General features: G+C 44.1%; 3 protein-coding genes and 1 long non-coding RNA gene across 5 annotated transcripts; 2 read left to right on the forward strand and 2 right to left on the reverse strand.

Moving 5' to 3' along the window:
* Nucleotides 1–716: 716 nt before the first annotated feature.
* Nucleotides 717–7026, reverse strand: LOC102705155 (2-oxoglutarate-dependent dioxygenase 21, chloroplastic). The gene is made up of 4 exons (XM_006652917.3): nt 6939–7026; nt 2055–2290; nt 1630–1868; nt 717–1523 (listed from the first exon to the last, which is right to left on the reverse strand). The coding sequence occupies exons 2-4, from the start codon at nt 2235–2237 to the stop codon at nt 944–946; spliced, it is 1002 nt and encodes a 333-aa protein (XP_006652980.1). The 5' UTR covers nt 2238–2290; nt 6939–7026; the 3' UTR covers nt 717–943.
* Nucleotides 1338–2154, forward strand: LOC121054167. Its single transcript, XR_005811573.1, has 3 exons — nt 1338–1429; nt 1547–1874; nt 1983–2154. It is a non-coding gene; the product is annotated as an uncharacterized LOC121054167 (long non-coding RNA).
* On the reverse strand, nt 7027–9802 carry LOC102705430 (ubiquitin carboxyl-terminal hydrolase 3-like). 2 transcript variants are annotated; one of them, XM_006652918.3, is made up of 9 exons: nt 9652–9802; nt 9408–9539; nt 8396–8440; nt 8113–8215; nt 7968–8026; nt 7800–7874; nt 7560–7608; nt 7391–7467; nt 7027–7164 (listed from the first exon to the last, which is right to left on the reverse strand). In XM_006652918.3, the coding sequence occupies exons 1-9, from the start codon at nt 9751–9753 to the stop codon at nt 7048–7050; spliced, it is 759 nt and encodes a 252-aa protein (XP_006652981.1). In that variant the 5' UTR covers nt 9754–9802; the 3' UTR covers nt 7027–7047. The 2 variants fall into 2 exon arrangements, with proteins under 2 accessions (XP_006652981.1, XP_015691789.1); XM_015836303.2 differs by having other exon boundaries at nt 8113–8223; nt 9652–9780.
* Nucleotides 9803–13122: 3320 nt separating this feature from the next.
* On the forward strand, nt 13123–14516 carry LOC102705715 (heavy metal-associated isoprenylated plant protein 39-like). Its single transcript, XM_040523411.1, has 3 exons — nt 13123–13355; nt 13478–13553; nt 13787–14516. Exons 1-3 carry the CDS (start codon nt 13344–13346, stop codon nt 14104–14106), a joined length of 408 nt encoding a protein of 135 aa, XP_040379345.1. The 5' UTR covers nt 13123–13343; the 3' UTR covers nt 14107–14516.
* Nucleotides 14517–15039: the final 523 nt, after the last annotated feature.

The following is a 15039-nucleotide window of genomic DNA, read 5'->3' on the forward strand; positions in this document are numbered from 1 at the left end:
TGAGATAGCAGATAGCTGCAACACTACTACGGTGATAGTGTCAACGTTGTCTTGCTTTGCCTTTCAAACGTTGTTGCCGTTCCTGCGTCCCTGGGTGCTGCCTTCGCATGGCAATGTCGTCAGAGTGATCGTCTCTGAAAATTGAGCTAGCATAGCTAGTGTTATCTTTGTACATGTAAATCCATGTTGGATGTAGAGGCCGGATTTTAATCCCATTTACACTGTCTCACTGAGTTCGTTGCAGGAGAATACTGATAATAATTTGGCAAGTGGGTGTTACTTTGATATTTGATGCCCTTGCGCTTTTGTTCTGCTGCAAAGAAATTCATCATTGCCGCAAGGGTTTTGATTAGGGTGTCACTGAAAAGCATGGCATTTAAGGAGCTTGGGGTATCTGGAATCCGTCCTTCACCTTTTTTGTTCTTCCTTTCTTAGAAAAAAAAAAAGAATCATTAATTTCACTGAAAGTATGGGGTTAAAATATGTTATGCAAGGACTAGTGTGAGTTCGCTCTCTTCTGTTATTCCTTTCGTAGAGGAAAAAAAAAACAACTATTTCAATGAAAACATGTGGCTAAAATATATCATGGAATGACTATTTCAAGGTATCTTTTGCCTTTTCTTTTGTTGTTCTATTATTACTATATACTCAGCAAGAAACTAGTACATAGCTAAGTTGGTTCTGTAACAGTAAGGCACAACTAATGGCAAAACTCCTTTTTAGTATTAATCATCACTAACGATGCACTATAGTATAAGTAGACACTGGTTACATATATTACACTGTTGCACGGCATAGGTTGACGACATCATTCTTTTTTGCCCCGACATCAAGTCGAACAAACTTCCCACAAGTAGGGAGTTTTTTAGGTAGTTTAAACACTTTATCTGAATAGTGCCATTTTGCTATATATGTTCTGGTGCAGCACAACGACTATTCCTTTTCAGGGTGTGTCTATCCTGAGGCTCTCGACAAACCTCTTATACTTGTTTATGTTTGCCGGCAGGAAATTCAGAAAGTCTTGGAAGCTGCTTCCCCTGTACATTTTGGGGTTGTGCTCGTCGATGAGCTCTTCGGCGCAGTGGACCTCTTCATTTATCGAGAGACCATGGATGCTGGCAATAGAAATCCTTGACTCGTTAGGGTTGAGGACGGCTCGATGGATGAGGGACTTGAGCTGGCCATTGCTCAGCACTTCCAGGTGGTCTCCTACATGGACATGGAGAGCCCCAGGGATAGCAGGGACAGGTGTCCAGGCATCATCGTCATGGTGCATCACCTCCAGCCCTGGGGAGCTCTGCAGCAGGATAGTGAGGAAGCCATAATCAGAGTGAGGAGCCAATCCGATCTCATCAGCTGTCTTTGCTGATGACTGTGGGTAGTTGTTCAAGGCAATGAACTGCACTCCTCCTTCAAGCTTTTCTTGCAGGTACAATGGCCCTAACCCCAGGCCCTGCAGGGTCGCTTCCATGAGTTGCATTGACACTCTCTGCATCTCAACGGCATACTCCCCCATTTTCTCCCTGGTTGTTTCATTTGTTCGCAGAGGTTAGAATGGCTGTCAAGATGCATCCAGTGATCATCAGTGTGCTATGTGGTGGAGCACATCGGCAGTGGAGGGGAGGTTACCTGTAAGTTGATGGCTGCTGCGGCCAGAACTTAATCCAGTCATCCAGTGGATTGGCATAGTGCTTCAGGAACGACCTGGACATGCTGATCCCATCTCTCGAGCTGGTGGTGTACCTGATGGGTTGCCGAATATCGTCGGACGCGAACTCCTCCTTGCGTTCTGTTGATAGCTGGAAGAACTCGGAGGCGGTTTCGAGGGCGCCCTTCATGCAAGACTTGCTGATGCCATGGTTTACCACCTGCAGGTAAGTGGAGCATCCGGCATTCGTCAGTTTTGCTAGCTTTATCAGTTGCAACTTCCTTTCCACGTATGTGTTGTAATGTAAGCAAAACATTTTTGTGTGTCGGCAAAGACGCAAAGTTGAAGCGGTCTGACATGTGTTGGACGACAAGCAGAGGATGCAGGGTGACAAGTACGCGCTAACCTGGAAGCAGCCACGTTCGCGGCACGCCAGCACAATATCCTGCACGGCGAGCGCCTGGGAGGCACTGTCCATGCTGAGCCGGCCCATGTTGATCACCGGCAATGGCCGCGCCAGCAACCGCGGCAACGGAGGCACTCCCTTCTGCTGGCTCGCCATGTACAAGCTCCCGGCCACGGCGGGCATGCCACTCCTCCGACGAGTTGAGAGCACGCAGAACACCAAGAACAGCACTACCTCTGAGAACAGGATGTCTCCAGAAAAGCACAGGTGCTCAGGTATTTATAGGCTCTGCTGAATCTGCAGCAGCGACAGAAAGACTGAAAGCAACATGGCATATTAGCCACTGGGCAGGTAAATCCCCTGCACATAGACTTCCTCCGATCGGCCAAATCAATCTTGGGGCTTTCAGGGCGATTTGGTCCAGGAGCAGCAGGCAATTGGGTCATCTTGAGTATGGCACACACAACACAACAACTACTACAGGTGCAGGCCATTCGATCCCATCCCCCGGCATAGCTAGTAGTGGCCACCAGCTGTGTTTTTCCCTCAGCTTGCGAGTTGCGCTGGGTGCATCCAGCTTTGCTGCTGCTCTCCCAGATAATGATTTGTTTTTCTGGCAGGATTGGGTGATTTGTGGTGATGGAGACGGGATCCCGCGGCAAAGTTGGGTTTCCGGTTTTGGGTTCTGGGACATGACAAAACGGCTTCCCTTTTCGGTTTTGGGGGGAGAAAGCTACAGCCTGCTTTTCTATGTTGGTGCAATACTTCCCCCACGTTGTAGCGAGTGATAGACAACTGAACAAGAACTTTTTTTCTTAATGAGCAGGTAATCATCGTTACTCGATTGGTTTAATCTTTTTTTTCTTAGCTGTTTTCACTGGTACTGCATCCCTGCCAATGTATCAAAAGGCTTCCTAAAGAAATACAAAAAAAAAAATTGTCAAAAAGGGAAGGCACACACAAGGCCACAGGCACTATTATAGGAGACGGCTGTTCTGCTTTCTAGCTAGCTGAGCTCCAGTATCTCGTAAAATTCCAGTTGAGTCTTGATTGGACAAGCTACCGGCACAAGATCGTGCTGACAAGCATTTAGGCCAGATAACGCTCGCATCCTGTGTCCTTTTTAAGCTCCCAGAGGTGTGTATATCTAAATTAGGAGCTGAAAGCATTATGAACAAAGGATTAGAGGTACAGGGGGAAGCAACAGCGGCAAGCAGCGCCTGGAGGGCGGCTTAAAATTACAAAGCCACGTTACATGGTTGCCGTCACTTCCTTCGTGGGTGGGTGCAAGTGAGGACAGCCCGCGTGCCCTATTAACCCGTCAGGCCGTCAAAGACCGATTTTCTCAATGATACTGTTGACTATTCCGCTAACCGGCATGTCATCCTTTTGAGATGCGGGGCCAGATCTCTAGTAAGATAAACACCTTAGCCTTTTGACCTGGCACGGCAACGCGCAGTCCAAAGAGTGCTGTTTTTTTTTTTTTTTTACTTTCCAGGGTCCTAGCTGCCCTTTGTAATTATTGTTGTTTCTCCTTAATATAAAACCAGCGTTTTGCTGGCTTGCTTCAAAAAATGTTCTGAAAAATCCGGTTATTATGTTCTCTCGGGATTTCCCAACACACTACGATGATGATCCACCCCTTGTTCCTATTAATGTGCCAATTGCCAAAGATTAATTTTCCTTTTTTTTTGAAAACTTCCGGTAGGATCCGGGGGATATATTAAGGAGTGGAATTATGTACAAGGTCACCCGCAGATGATTAGAGAATAGGCCTAGCGGCCCGAGGTTAGAAGACTAGACACCGCATTCCACCGAATAAAGATTAATTTTCTCAATGATACGGTTGACTATTCTGCTAACAAGCATGTCGTCCTTCTTAATAATCCAGTTATTGCGAAAGGGCCTATAGCCTAGTGTTAGTAGCACCTAAGCTTCTAGGTTAGACTCCTTGTTGGAGCGAATCGAATATTTTAGGATTTTCTAACGGCTTTGTGCTTTTAGGGGTAGACGTCGTCCCCGTTGATCAGGCTTCGGAGATGCTAGGGTCCTAAGAGTGTGCGTTTGTATTATATTCTCTCAAAAAAATAATCCACTTATTAAGTTCTTTCTAGATTTCCCAAGATATTAGGACGAGGAGCGGCTTGACCCCACCCCTGAGAGCTTTGGGCGTGCCCCTTACCGCATCCTTGGATCGCATGTCTTCTTGTGGATGCCGACTTGCCGAGTAGTATTTGCAACTACTAGAAGATATTTTGTCAGAACTGACCACACAATAGACACAAAAGGAGTGTCTCGTTGCATTGCCATCAAGGGAGAAAAGGAGCAGCAACCGGGCCAGCAGGTGAAATATGTCGCAGCTGGTTGATCAGCTGATGCATCCCTCCTGGATGGCGGAACCATGAGCCGACTGATTGATTGGCCGTGGCCACGCTTTTCTCTCCCAGATAACTGCAGCTTGATTATAAATTTGAGGACCAGGTGCTTAGTGAATCTGCCACGGGAATGAACCGGGCAGGAGGGCACATCGTCTCGTCCACATGTTCTCAAGGACTTGTTTATTGCCGGTAGGCTCCAAATTTGCTCTTTTTCTCTGGTCATGATCGCCGCCGCGGCGGGGACGCGCAATGCATGAAATTAGTATATGCGTGTGTATTAAGGTGGCAGCGGAGTATTAGTTAAGATTGCGTTTTGCAAAACAGAAAGAATGGGATTTTCTGATATTTCTATATGTCCAGAAATAACAACAGGAGGCATGTCTAAGCCAATGCAAATGAGGGGTCAACGTGAGAAGGGAGAAAGTTACTTTAGTCGCTTTTTTTTTTTTTTTGAAAAGACACTATTAAAAACACGAGCATCAACCATATGATTAGTCTTAATTTAAATATATTTATTAATCAAATATTTCCATCCGGTTATGTATTGTATAACGACATGTATATTCTAAATATTAAAAATATTATAAAGCGTACAAAATTGCACTTGTGATGCAGTATTAAATATAGTCGTGCAAATGTACGAGTATCATGCTAGTTTGGGAAAATAATAAAAAGAGGAGAAAATATAATGGGAAGGCTGCTTTAATCTTTCTTTTGTTTGTTCACCCTTATTACCTTTGTAATTGTCTGTAGACCAGACCAGGGTCATCTTTTGTTTTTTCAAATGAAAAGGTCAAACAACATATTTACAAATAAAACTTTTATATATGTGTTTATAGCGATCTAAAAATCAAAGCTGTAAAATAAACTATAATAAAAAAAATCTCAAAATAAACTTTATATTTAAAGTCAAAAATTCAAATTTTGTTTATAAGCATAAGCAAAAACCAAAAAATAGGGGCGGATATGACCAGACAAAAAACAAACAAACAAATGCATTAAAAAATGTCACAAGTTTGATTATAAAATTGGGGCTGGCATAACACAATTTTTAGAACTTATGTCAGGAAACCATGCCCTGTTAAACAAGTGTCAAAAGGCTTTCGGAAAAGAAAAAGGTTTCAACAAGGGGAGGAACCGGCAAGGCCATGCAGGTTATTCTAAATCGGTGTTTGGATCCCTATGAGTCGCTGTCACATCGAATGTTTAGACACAAATTAGAAGTATTAAATATAGACTATTAATAAAACCCACCTCGTACTCTGGACTATTTTGCGAGACGAATCTATTAAGCCTAATTAGTCCATGATTAGCGAATGTGATGTTACAGTAAACATTTGCTAATCGAGGATTAATTAGGTTTAAAAAATTTGTCTAATGAAATAGTCTTTATTTATGCGATTAGTTTTGTTATCAGTTTATATTTAATACTCTTATTTAACGTCTAAACATCCGATATGACGAGAGACTTAAAAAAAGCCCTAGGATCCAAACAGCCACTAAGAGAGAAGGATTCTGCTTTCTAGTCAGATATAAAGCTGAATCCTGATTGGACAAGCTATATCGCACGAGCTCATGCTAGCCAGGATTTAGGAGTACTTGCAAGTTGCAACTAGTAGAATATATTATCAGAAGTTCAGAACTGACCAGAGAATAGACACAGAAACTAGAAAGGTTTCTTTTGTTGCATTGCCATCAAGGGAGAAAAGGAGCAGCCACAGGGCCAACAGGTGAAATATGTCGCAGCCAGGCTAATCAGCTAATGGAAGGAACTATGGGTGATTGATAGATGGGGTAAGGTCCCACTCTCTCTCCTAGATGACTGCAACTTGATTAAATTCGAGGACCAGATGCCGAGTGAATCTGCCGCGGGAATGAACTAGGGCAGGAGGGCATCACCTGATCCGCATGGTCTCCAAGACTTGTTTATTGCCGGTAAGCGCCAAAATTGCTCTTTTCTCCAGCCATAACCGCCACGGCGGCGACGCGCAATGCATGAAACTGGGACATGAATAGCGACTCTAGTGACAGGAATAACGGGAGAAAAGATGTGGTGAAGAGAACATCCCAGATATTTTCTATTGAGTTCAGCAAGATCAACAATTTTGTTTGTGTGCCCCCCCCCCCCCCCCCCCCCCCAATCATTCATGGCAAGTTGTCTCGTACACATTTGCCGTCTCAAGAGGATATTTGTTCCTAGTAGACCTGTGGATGTTTAGTTGAAAGTAACAAGGTATTTTTGCTGGATGGTGAAACATGTTTTTTTTTCCTAAATGCCTATTATGGGATTATCAGTTCCCAAGGAATACTGCTAGTTTAACTTCAGTGCACCAGGAATTTACTTGCACTTAACTTTATTTTTAGGCTGAAGTTAGGATGAGCCCAAGGTTGTCACTAAAACAAATGAGAATTGGTAGACCCTGAGCCATCACTTGTGTAATGAGTTTTTTCTTCTGAATGACAAATTTGAACACTCTTGGAAAATAAATGAAAAAAAGAAACATACCATGCTAGCTCAAGGTAATTCTTGTAGAAGACATGAAGAGTGGGAAGCCAGTGTTATTTGCTGAAATAGATATCCCTTCACCCTTTTCATTGTCTCCACGTGACCTCAATCAGTTATCTGGAATAATAGCTCCGTATTGCTCTGCTTTTCTTGATAGCACCATTACATTGAACTTCACCGAGTTGGGAATGTTGTGCATGGTGGCCTTAATGATATTCACGGCATCCTGATTCAACAAAATGGTTACTGCAAGTAGGAGCCCAGAGGGGAACAGTTGCAAATGCAAACAAGCAACAAAACAGTCAATAAGTAGTAGTGTAGTACGGCCAGATAGTGTGATATTTCTATCTCTAATAATTAAAAGCTACATATCCATGAAATATGAATAAATGCTCTGGTCGAAGCCATGACAACCGCAAACCTGCAACACCCAACTCACAAAATTGTAGTACCTGCAGTAAGCTTTCAGGAGATGATGAGCCATGCTTTATTGGCCCAGGCTTCATTCCATCAAGCTCATAAAGTGTTCCTACAAACCAATGGTACTCCTTCCTTACTAATATACAAATGCTAGTAAGACTGACTATTAAATGGAAACGGAGTAATATATTAAAGCCTTACCATCACATTCAACAAAACATATATAATGCTCTTCTACATCGTCAGATAACTGGAAGACAAGTTGCAAGTACTTAAATATACATAACGAAAAGAGAATAAATTATTTATAAAAAATATTATGTTTTTGTTTTCTTTTCTGTTTTCGTAGTTATGGAAAACCAGTGACATGATAAACTGCTACAGAAATACAGGTACAGCTCTATTGTTGGCATTTTTGCTCGCACAAGCAAAAAATAGTACCTTTGTGTCACCAGCACTGGCAGCCACTGAGTGAGCTCTTGCCATGTCATCATCCTTCTCAAGAAACATAGCCCGCTGAAAAGCAGGGCATATAATAATAACATAAACAAGGGAAAACTGTGAGAGCAATCAAGGCAAATTGGACCACTTTAGTTGACTAATAAGAACCTCGTATGAAGTCATGCCAGATGATGATTTGGCAAACGTGTCCAGGGAAGAATTCTTCACTACAAAAAAAAAGATAAAATTCCTTAAGAGAGGGGGGGGGGGGGGGGCAATGGAAAATGCAATCATGGTAAGGAAGTCAACTTACATAAACTGATTTCTGGATATGCATTTCCAACAGCATGAATTAGTGCAATAGTTCCACAAGCATTCCCTAAAGATTCAATCTGTTTTATGAAAAACAAAGTTTCCTGCCGCGCTACGAAACAAACATGTACTGTTAAAGGAAAGTGTGATGTTCGGTGTAAAGCTATAATTTATAAGGACACTGTTATAACTAAGAAATAAAACGTAGCCTGTTTTTATGTGAAACTATAGCCCTTCCAAATAAAGGAAAATGGAACAATCATGCCAAAAACACATTTGCTCACCTTCTCTCCAGTAACTAAAACATGCTGCGAAGGATTGCTTGCATCCTGCAGAAGTAGATGACAGTTTGTAAATCAAGAAAAGGTTGGAATCCCTCATGGTAAAAAAAAAAGTAAGTGTACATAAAGAAATAGAAATATTATTTGCACGCATTCTACAAAAACAATCAACACGTGCATATATCATCATAAAACACCACATTTAATTATTGGATGAGCTGCGTACATGACATAATAGTTGAACCATAAATTCATAGAGGTTCTATTACCATTTTACATAAGATTTTGCACCTAACAACCAGGGAATATCTGACAGAGTATATAAAATGGATATATTAAATAACGAGCCTTCTGCCCCCAATTATAGCCTATTAGAGATGCCAAACATCTCCCTTTACACAACAAAGTTAATTTTGACCATTTTATCTCTCCTCGACAGGTCCAACGTAGCACAAAACTAGTTTTGGGGAACTCTTGCTGAAGCAATGGGCTACATTAACAATGTTGAAAACAACCACTATTGTTCTACCATCTGAAGTTCTGAACCAACAGCCTACCTCAGTGATCCGGACTGTATAGAGTTCTACACAACACAAGCAACATGAAGCACTGAAGCTTGTAGATTAAACTGGATACTAGATTCATGACAAAGAGATCTAATGCTCAATGGTTCTTTGGGAGGAATAACTCCTGAACATGAGAGCTCAGACTTCAGACGTTGGAGTAGCATCGAATTTAGTCGAGCACACGGAAGCCAGATCAAATCTGTGACCCATGACTAACCAGCTATACCAATAGACAGATATAAGCTCCAACTTGACCCTTAGAGTAGTATGTATAGTTCCAGTTCGGTTCGGACACATCGCAAGATGGTAATTGACCCAAATGCCAAATCATAAAGCATTAAGCATTGATTTGGGTGAGTGGAGCGAACATTTTCGGGATCGGGCGCCTCCTAAATTTTCTCAAACTCACGAGACAGAAAAACAAAAACTGGAGCATGTGAGAGATGCACCTGGGTTGGATCGGGGAAGCAGAAGATGACGGCGAGCACAGGCCGGGGCACCATCTCCAGCGCGTCGGCGTCGAGGCTGTACACGTCGTGGAACTCCGCCACATCCTCCGGGACGCCCAGCGACCACATGAGCTGCGCGCCCGTCATGCGCCCGCCGGCACGGCGAGCGCGAGGCGTTCGGTCCGGGTGAGAACCGAAGCGATGGCTACATCAACCGTCCAAGTAAAGGAGGAGGCGGAGGAACCTGGTTGAATACGTCCGGGCTCGACTCGAGCGGCGGCCATCTCTCGTCCGGGGAGACCGGCGCCGGCGCCGGCGCCGCGGCGGCGGAGGACGGCGCTGCCATGGGAATTCGCCGTTGGAGGAAGTGACACCGCTGTGGGCCTGGAACCTAAGCCCAGTGGTGTTGGTCTACTTGCGGCCCAGTAATGTTGCCCATAAACGGGAGTAGGAAAAAGTTTATTTTCGGTCTCTCAATGTTGGCCGAGTTACTTTAGCCAATAAAACCGAATTTAGGACATCAACTATTAACACCAGTGTAAGTACTTTCTGAATGGTTTTAATGATGATTTTGTCCTGCGTGGCGTCTACGTGGTATTTAACCTAGTTTTTTATGTGACGTGGTGTTTACGTGGCATTTATGTCTGAATAAATGAATAAATAAAAATAGAGGGGCTCACGTGTAAATCTCCCATAGAAAAGATAAACAACAATAAAAGGATACCCACATATAAGCCTCACACACATTTATTTATTAGTGATTGAAGGGGCATCAATGAAAAGCAAATTACAATACGAACATCTTAAAATCAACTCTAAAATTTAACTCTAAAGTTAAAATTTGGATGGAACTTAACAATTACTCAACAGAGCTACAACCCACTAACTAATATATTATCATAATCTATTAGTATTCATAAGTTGAGAGGATTTTTGAAAAAAAAAACAAAACAATCATATAAAAATAATATTGGTTTGGGCCTCTGTTTCAGGTGGATAATATCAACGGTATGGTGGTGGCAACTGGCAAGGCTGTAGCTGTCTGCTTTTCGCCTAACCCTAGTTTTGTAACAACAAGTTGCATACTGGTTGAGTCGTGTGTTTTTCGTTGTTTTGACAATTCAATTATGCAAGCGGTCAGATAGCCGTGCAAAGCTCTATAGCGTGCAGAGCAAGGATAATTAACAGAAACGATCGCTGTTCAGTACTATTTCCGAATAGCAGGAAACTAATGGGACTCAACCCAGCTATCAGCAAATTCAACTTCTAGATGTACAATTTGACCATCTAAATTTCCGGTCGTTTTGTTCTATTAGGAACCATGCGTGCATCAGGTTGGCCAGAATTAGAAGCCAAGCCAGTGATGGTGATCTTATCAATCACCTTGTCACTCTCAAATTTTGTTGCTAATATTAGTTATGGGGTTACTGACAGAAAACCCTTAATAATATCCCACTCACTGCGTGGTCCTTGGTGAATGCTATCACGGATTAAGACATAATTCATTGTTAGCTAAGCTACGGACTGTGACCGGCAATTTTTTACTCTGGTTTCAGGGTGCTTTCGGTGACCATATTTTGTTTTGCCGACGGTTTGAAATCCACCGGCTAATAGCTATCAACATCATGCAGATCACTGTACCAGTAATCTATTGTGGTGGATTGGTGCTAGGAACAACAGCGGTCTAATGCTACAGTAAGACTCCCTTTAGTTTAAAAACATTTATTGTTTTGGATACAAACAGATCTTGTAAAATAGCTTTGATCAATGTTTGCTATTGTAATATATATACATCAACAAGATTTACAATATCATTGAAATGTTGTTTGAGATTACTTGCTAAATACCCGTGCGTCGCAACAGATTATTTAAATTAGCAAAATTAATTCTTATTAAAAATATTTTTAATTAGTTGGAACAAAATCACATATGTTTATACCATGTTTAAAAGTACAAAAAAAATCTCTCATCTAAAAACAAAATGAAAAATAGCATCTTAGAAAAATAAGAAGTTATAGAGCTACGGGTACAAAAAGTAGGCGAAGCATTTCACATATATTATACTGATTAATGGCCCACGTATTATTAATTCTAGTTACCACCACTACTATCTTTTATCATATCGTAAATTTTTAAAAGTTATTTATAGTTAAAGTTACGGAAGTTTAACGTGATTTTTATCCACATTCATGTGGTGTGGTTCGCGCACGGCGCACGCCAAGTTGGAGCTGGTCAACTGCATATCCTGTTCGTGCGAAAATGGCTGGAGCGAAGGTGGACTACACCTTGGCATATGACAGCATCGGGTGGGTCACAATGTGACTGCTCTGTGCTGAATAGCTCGTTCGTGAGACCAGTTCCAATTTCATTTTATCAGTGGAAAACGGATCACTAAACGTCTGAACCATTCCAATTTGAATTGAACTCAGGGTTTTAATATTACCATATATGTGCTTGTTTTGCAAGGCAATCATGGGAAGGACGAGTCACGAGCAGAAAAGAATCGTGCACTTGTTTCAGAGTTCAGATCGAACTCGACGCGGCGAGAATCTTTTGTTGCCAGTGTTTGATCGGATTCTCCAAAGTCTCTTCTCCTTTTGTGGTGCAGTGAGCCAGTGACGTTCTCGATGCCTTACAAATTTCATCGGGATCACGCTCTTTTGGATCAAAATATTCAAAAGGTGATAGAGAATACGTGCAACTTGAAAAGGGTCGAACATTTTTCATCTGTCGCCGTGTCGCGAAATTTCCAGGCATGAATTGGACTAAGCAATCAGTTTTGTTTTTTGACAACAGCAGTTTTGGGTTGGTTTGATTTCTACGTAAGCTGACGGATGGACGCGCGATAGATTCATAAAGGCTGTTTGAACATGTGATCAAGAATCGTTCCTTCCTCCCTAATCTTGAATGCACGTTGAGATAATTGCTGGGAGATATAAAGTCCTCCTACGTCCCTCTCCTTGATGACGAGCCGACCGATCGTAACAATTCCAAATGGAAAATCTTGAGACCTACGGTAGCAGCAGCATTCAAACCTGGCTCATTCTGTCACTAGTGGGTCGTGTTTGGTTGGCGGCCAGTGGTCGAGTGTCACTGTGTGAGTGTCTGACTAACCATTTACTAATTAAATTGTCACTACACCGCACTCATTTAACGGCTCGGTAGCGATAGCGGTAAATTCACTTCTGAGTTCTGACAGATCTCAAAGTCAGTCAAGATTCTCGCGGTGAGCAAGCAGCACACGGACACGGCGACAAGGACGCGATCCCATCGGGTCTTCGCGGCAGGCAACGCGCATTGGCCGTGTTCCCGTCGCGGCGAGCCGCCGATTGACCCGATCGCGTCACCGGTCAGGCCGCCGTCCCCGTTCCAGTCCAAACTCCAACTTGCTGCGCCGCAACACACGAATCTCCAACTGCGAGCTTGCGATAGCTAACCACGTGGTCACTGGAACCCAATCCACGGCACTAGTACTGCGAGTTTGCGATAACATTCGTGGATGGTTCGCCGCTTCGTGGCTTCGTCGCGGTTTCCTTCGCCCGCGCGCGGCTTTGTGTTTTTGGCGAAAAGAAGCGGAGCCTTTGGGGCGTTTTTCCTTTTCGCGTCGCGTACGACGCGCGCGACTGGGCTTTGCGCCGGGTCGCCCGGTCTGCGAGTGTGGTGGGTGGGTGACGCGCTCCGCGATGCCACGGCCTGGCTATAAATCCAGCCGCCTCCACCTCCTCCTCCTCTCGTCTCGTGCCACGCCGGTTATTTCTTCGGTTTGTTCGTTGCCCATAGAAAACATCGCCGCGACAAAGGCCACAAGCCTCTCCTTGTCACCTCCGCCCGATCATTTGTCACTCTGCTGAACTTCGGATCAAAGAAAGACCAGTCCGTAATAAGAGCGTCTGCGTGCTTCTGAATTTCTGAAGAGTCAGTTGTCAGCGCCCTGCCATGGCCATGAAGGTAACTGATTGCTGTAGAGTTCAGAGTCGTAGTTCGGTTTTGCCGTTTGTGTTGTGCGTGTGTGTGTGATGTGTTTGTTGCAGCTCTTGATTGCTCATCACTGGTTTGTCTGATAACTGCAGAAGCTTGTGCTGAAGCTGGACCTGCACGATGACAAGGATAAGCAAAAGGCGCTCAAAGCTGTCTCCGCTCTCCACGGTATGCTCCATTTCTGACTTGAATTTTACCCTTCTTTGACCTCGATTTCCACCTGTGCCCTGCTTCTTCACCGGCAAGACGAGAACTGCCGCTTATTAATTGAACCAAGTGATTCATAACTGCAAACTGGAAGGGAGCTTAAGAGCGATTACTCGCTGAACGTTTCGATAAAAGCCCTGTTCTTTTCTCTGATGAAGATTGAGCGCTATCTGATAAGAAGTATGTAACTGCAGGCATCGACATGATCTCCATGGACATGAAGGCCCAGAAGCTGACGGTCGTCGGCGACGTCGACCCCGTGGACGTCGTCGGCAAGCTGCGGAAGGGCGGCTGGACGGCGGCGAGCCTCCTCTCCGTGGGTCCGGCCAAGGAGGAGAAGAAGGAGGAGAAGAAGGAAGAAAAGAAAGACGAGAAGAAGCCGCCGGAGGTCAAGTTCGTCGGGTACCCGCCGTGGCACGTCGCGCCGGCGGCGGCCGCGGCGACGCACTACTACCCGCCGCAGTACGTCGTCCACAGCACCGAGGATGACCCCAACTCGTGCGTCATCTGCTGATGGCGCCGCCGCCAGCCTTGTGCATTTGCAGCTCTCCTGCCTGGTGCGGTGGTGCCTGCCATCAACCTCACCGGCGGTCACTGATCGCGACGTGGTCCGAACGTGGCGGTGGTTGGGTGTCGCACGCTTGCACTCCTCACCTATCCCTTGGCTGATTCTCCGGCTGGCCTTGCTCGGCTACGATGACGATGTGTTTAGTTGTGTGTGTATATGGTTGCTACTCCACTTTGCTACTGGACATACAGGAGAGACAGGAACGCTAGCTATGTGCAGATAGTTTTGTGCCATTTCTTTTTGGTGTCGATGAGGCATGAGATTTTGCGAACCTTACTGTTTAAAGAAGCATAATTCCCCTAAATCTCCTGCCTTTTTGAAATAGTCTCTCTTTTTTTTTGAGAACCTTTTGGAATAGTTTCAAGTATCTGATTGCACTGACGACGCCGAATCCGAACTGTTCGTGCGAATTTGGGTTTGGGGGTGTGCTCGGCTCCAGAACGATCTGGAAGTGGATGGCACAGTAACGAAGGAGAGCATAAAAGTACTCCACTAAAAAAAAGTTGCTGTCCGAACCGTATTTGTTATGTTAATTATGCTCCGTACTGCGTAAAGATGTCGTCAATTGACGGTGTGACGCAGGAAGCGTTAATTAAGTTAATCTTCGCCCTCGTTGTTAATGATAGTGTTATTATTGTACTAGTTCAGACTTCACACATGGGGCGGGCTTAACCGAGGCTGGAAGCCTTGTTCTCCTGCTGTTTTTCTCTACCCAAGTGGGTGACCTGAATGAACTGCTGAGTGAGGTCGATCACCAGATTAGTCTGATTAGGTGGATAACCTATCAATCTGCCACTAGATACAAAGAATAGCATGCCATGTCCAGCAACGAACACGCAACTCCCGAAGAGTTGTACTACTATCTGTATTTTAAAAATG

This window comes from Oryza brachyantha, chromosome 4 (genome assembly GCF_000231095.2).
Source record: "Oryza brachyantha chromosome 4, ObraRS2, whole genome shotgun sequence".
Classification (NCBI taxonomy): Eukaryota; Viridiplantae; Streptophyta; class Magnoliopsida; order Poales; family Poaceae; genus Oryza; species Oryza brachyantha.

What these genes read in the sequence shown, in the direction of transcription:
- LOC102705155 (XM_006652917.3), bottom strand. Translation starts at nt 2,237, where the DNA reads ATGCCCGCCGTGGCCGGGAGCTTGTACATGGCGAGCCAGCAGAAGGGA. An exon ending in GCGAACGTGGCTGCTTCCAG is followed by an intron (nt 1,869 to 2,054) that starts GTTAGCGCGTAC and finishes ACTTACCTGCAG; the next exon opens with GTGGTAAACCATGGCATCAG. An exon ending in CAGCAGCCATCAACTTACAG is followed by an intron (nt 1,524 to 1,629) that starts GTAACCTCCCCT and finishes TGAAACAACCAG; the next exon opens with GGAGAAAATGGGGGAGTATG.
- LOC102705430 (XM_006652918.3), bottom strand. Translation starts at nt 9,753, where the DNA reads ATGGCAGCGCCGTCCTCCGCCGCCGCGGCGCCGGCGCCGGCGCCGGTC. An exon ending in GCCCGGACGTATTCAACCAG is followed by an intron (nt 9,540 to 9,651) that starts GTTCCTCCGCCT and finishes ACGGGCGCGCAG; the next exon opens with CTCATGTGGTCGCTGGGCGT. An exon ending in CTCCTGAAAGCTTACTGCAG is followed by an intron (nt 7,165 to 7,390) that starts GTACTACAATTT and finishes TTGTTGAATCAG; the next exon opens with GATGCCGTGAATATCATTAA.
- LOC102705715 (XM_040523411.1), top strand. An exon ending in AGCTGTCTCCGCTCTCCACG is followed by an intron (nt 13,554 to 13,786) that starts GTATGCTCCATT and finishes ATGTAACTGCAG; the next exon opens with GCATCGACATGATCTCCATG.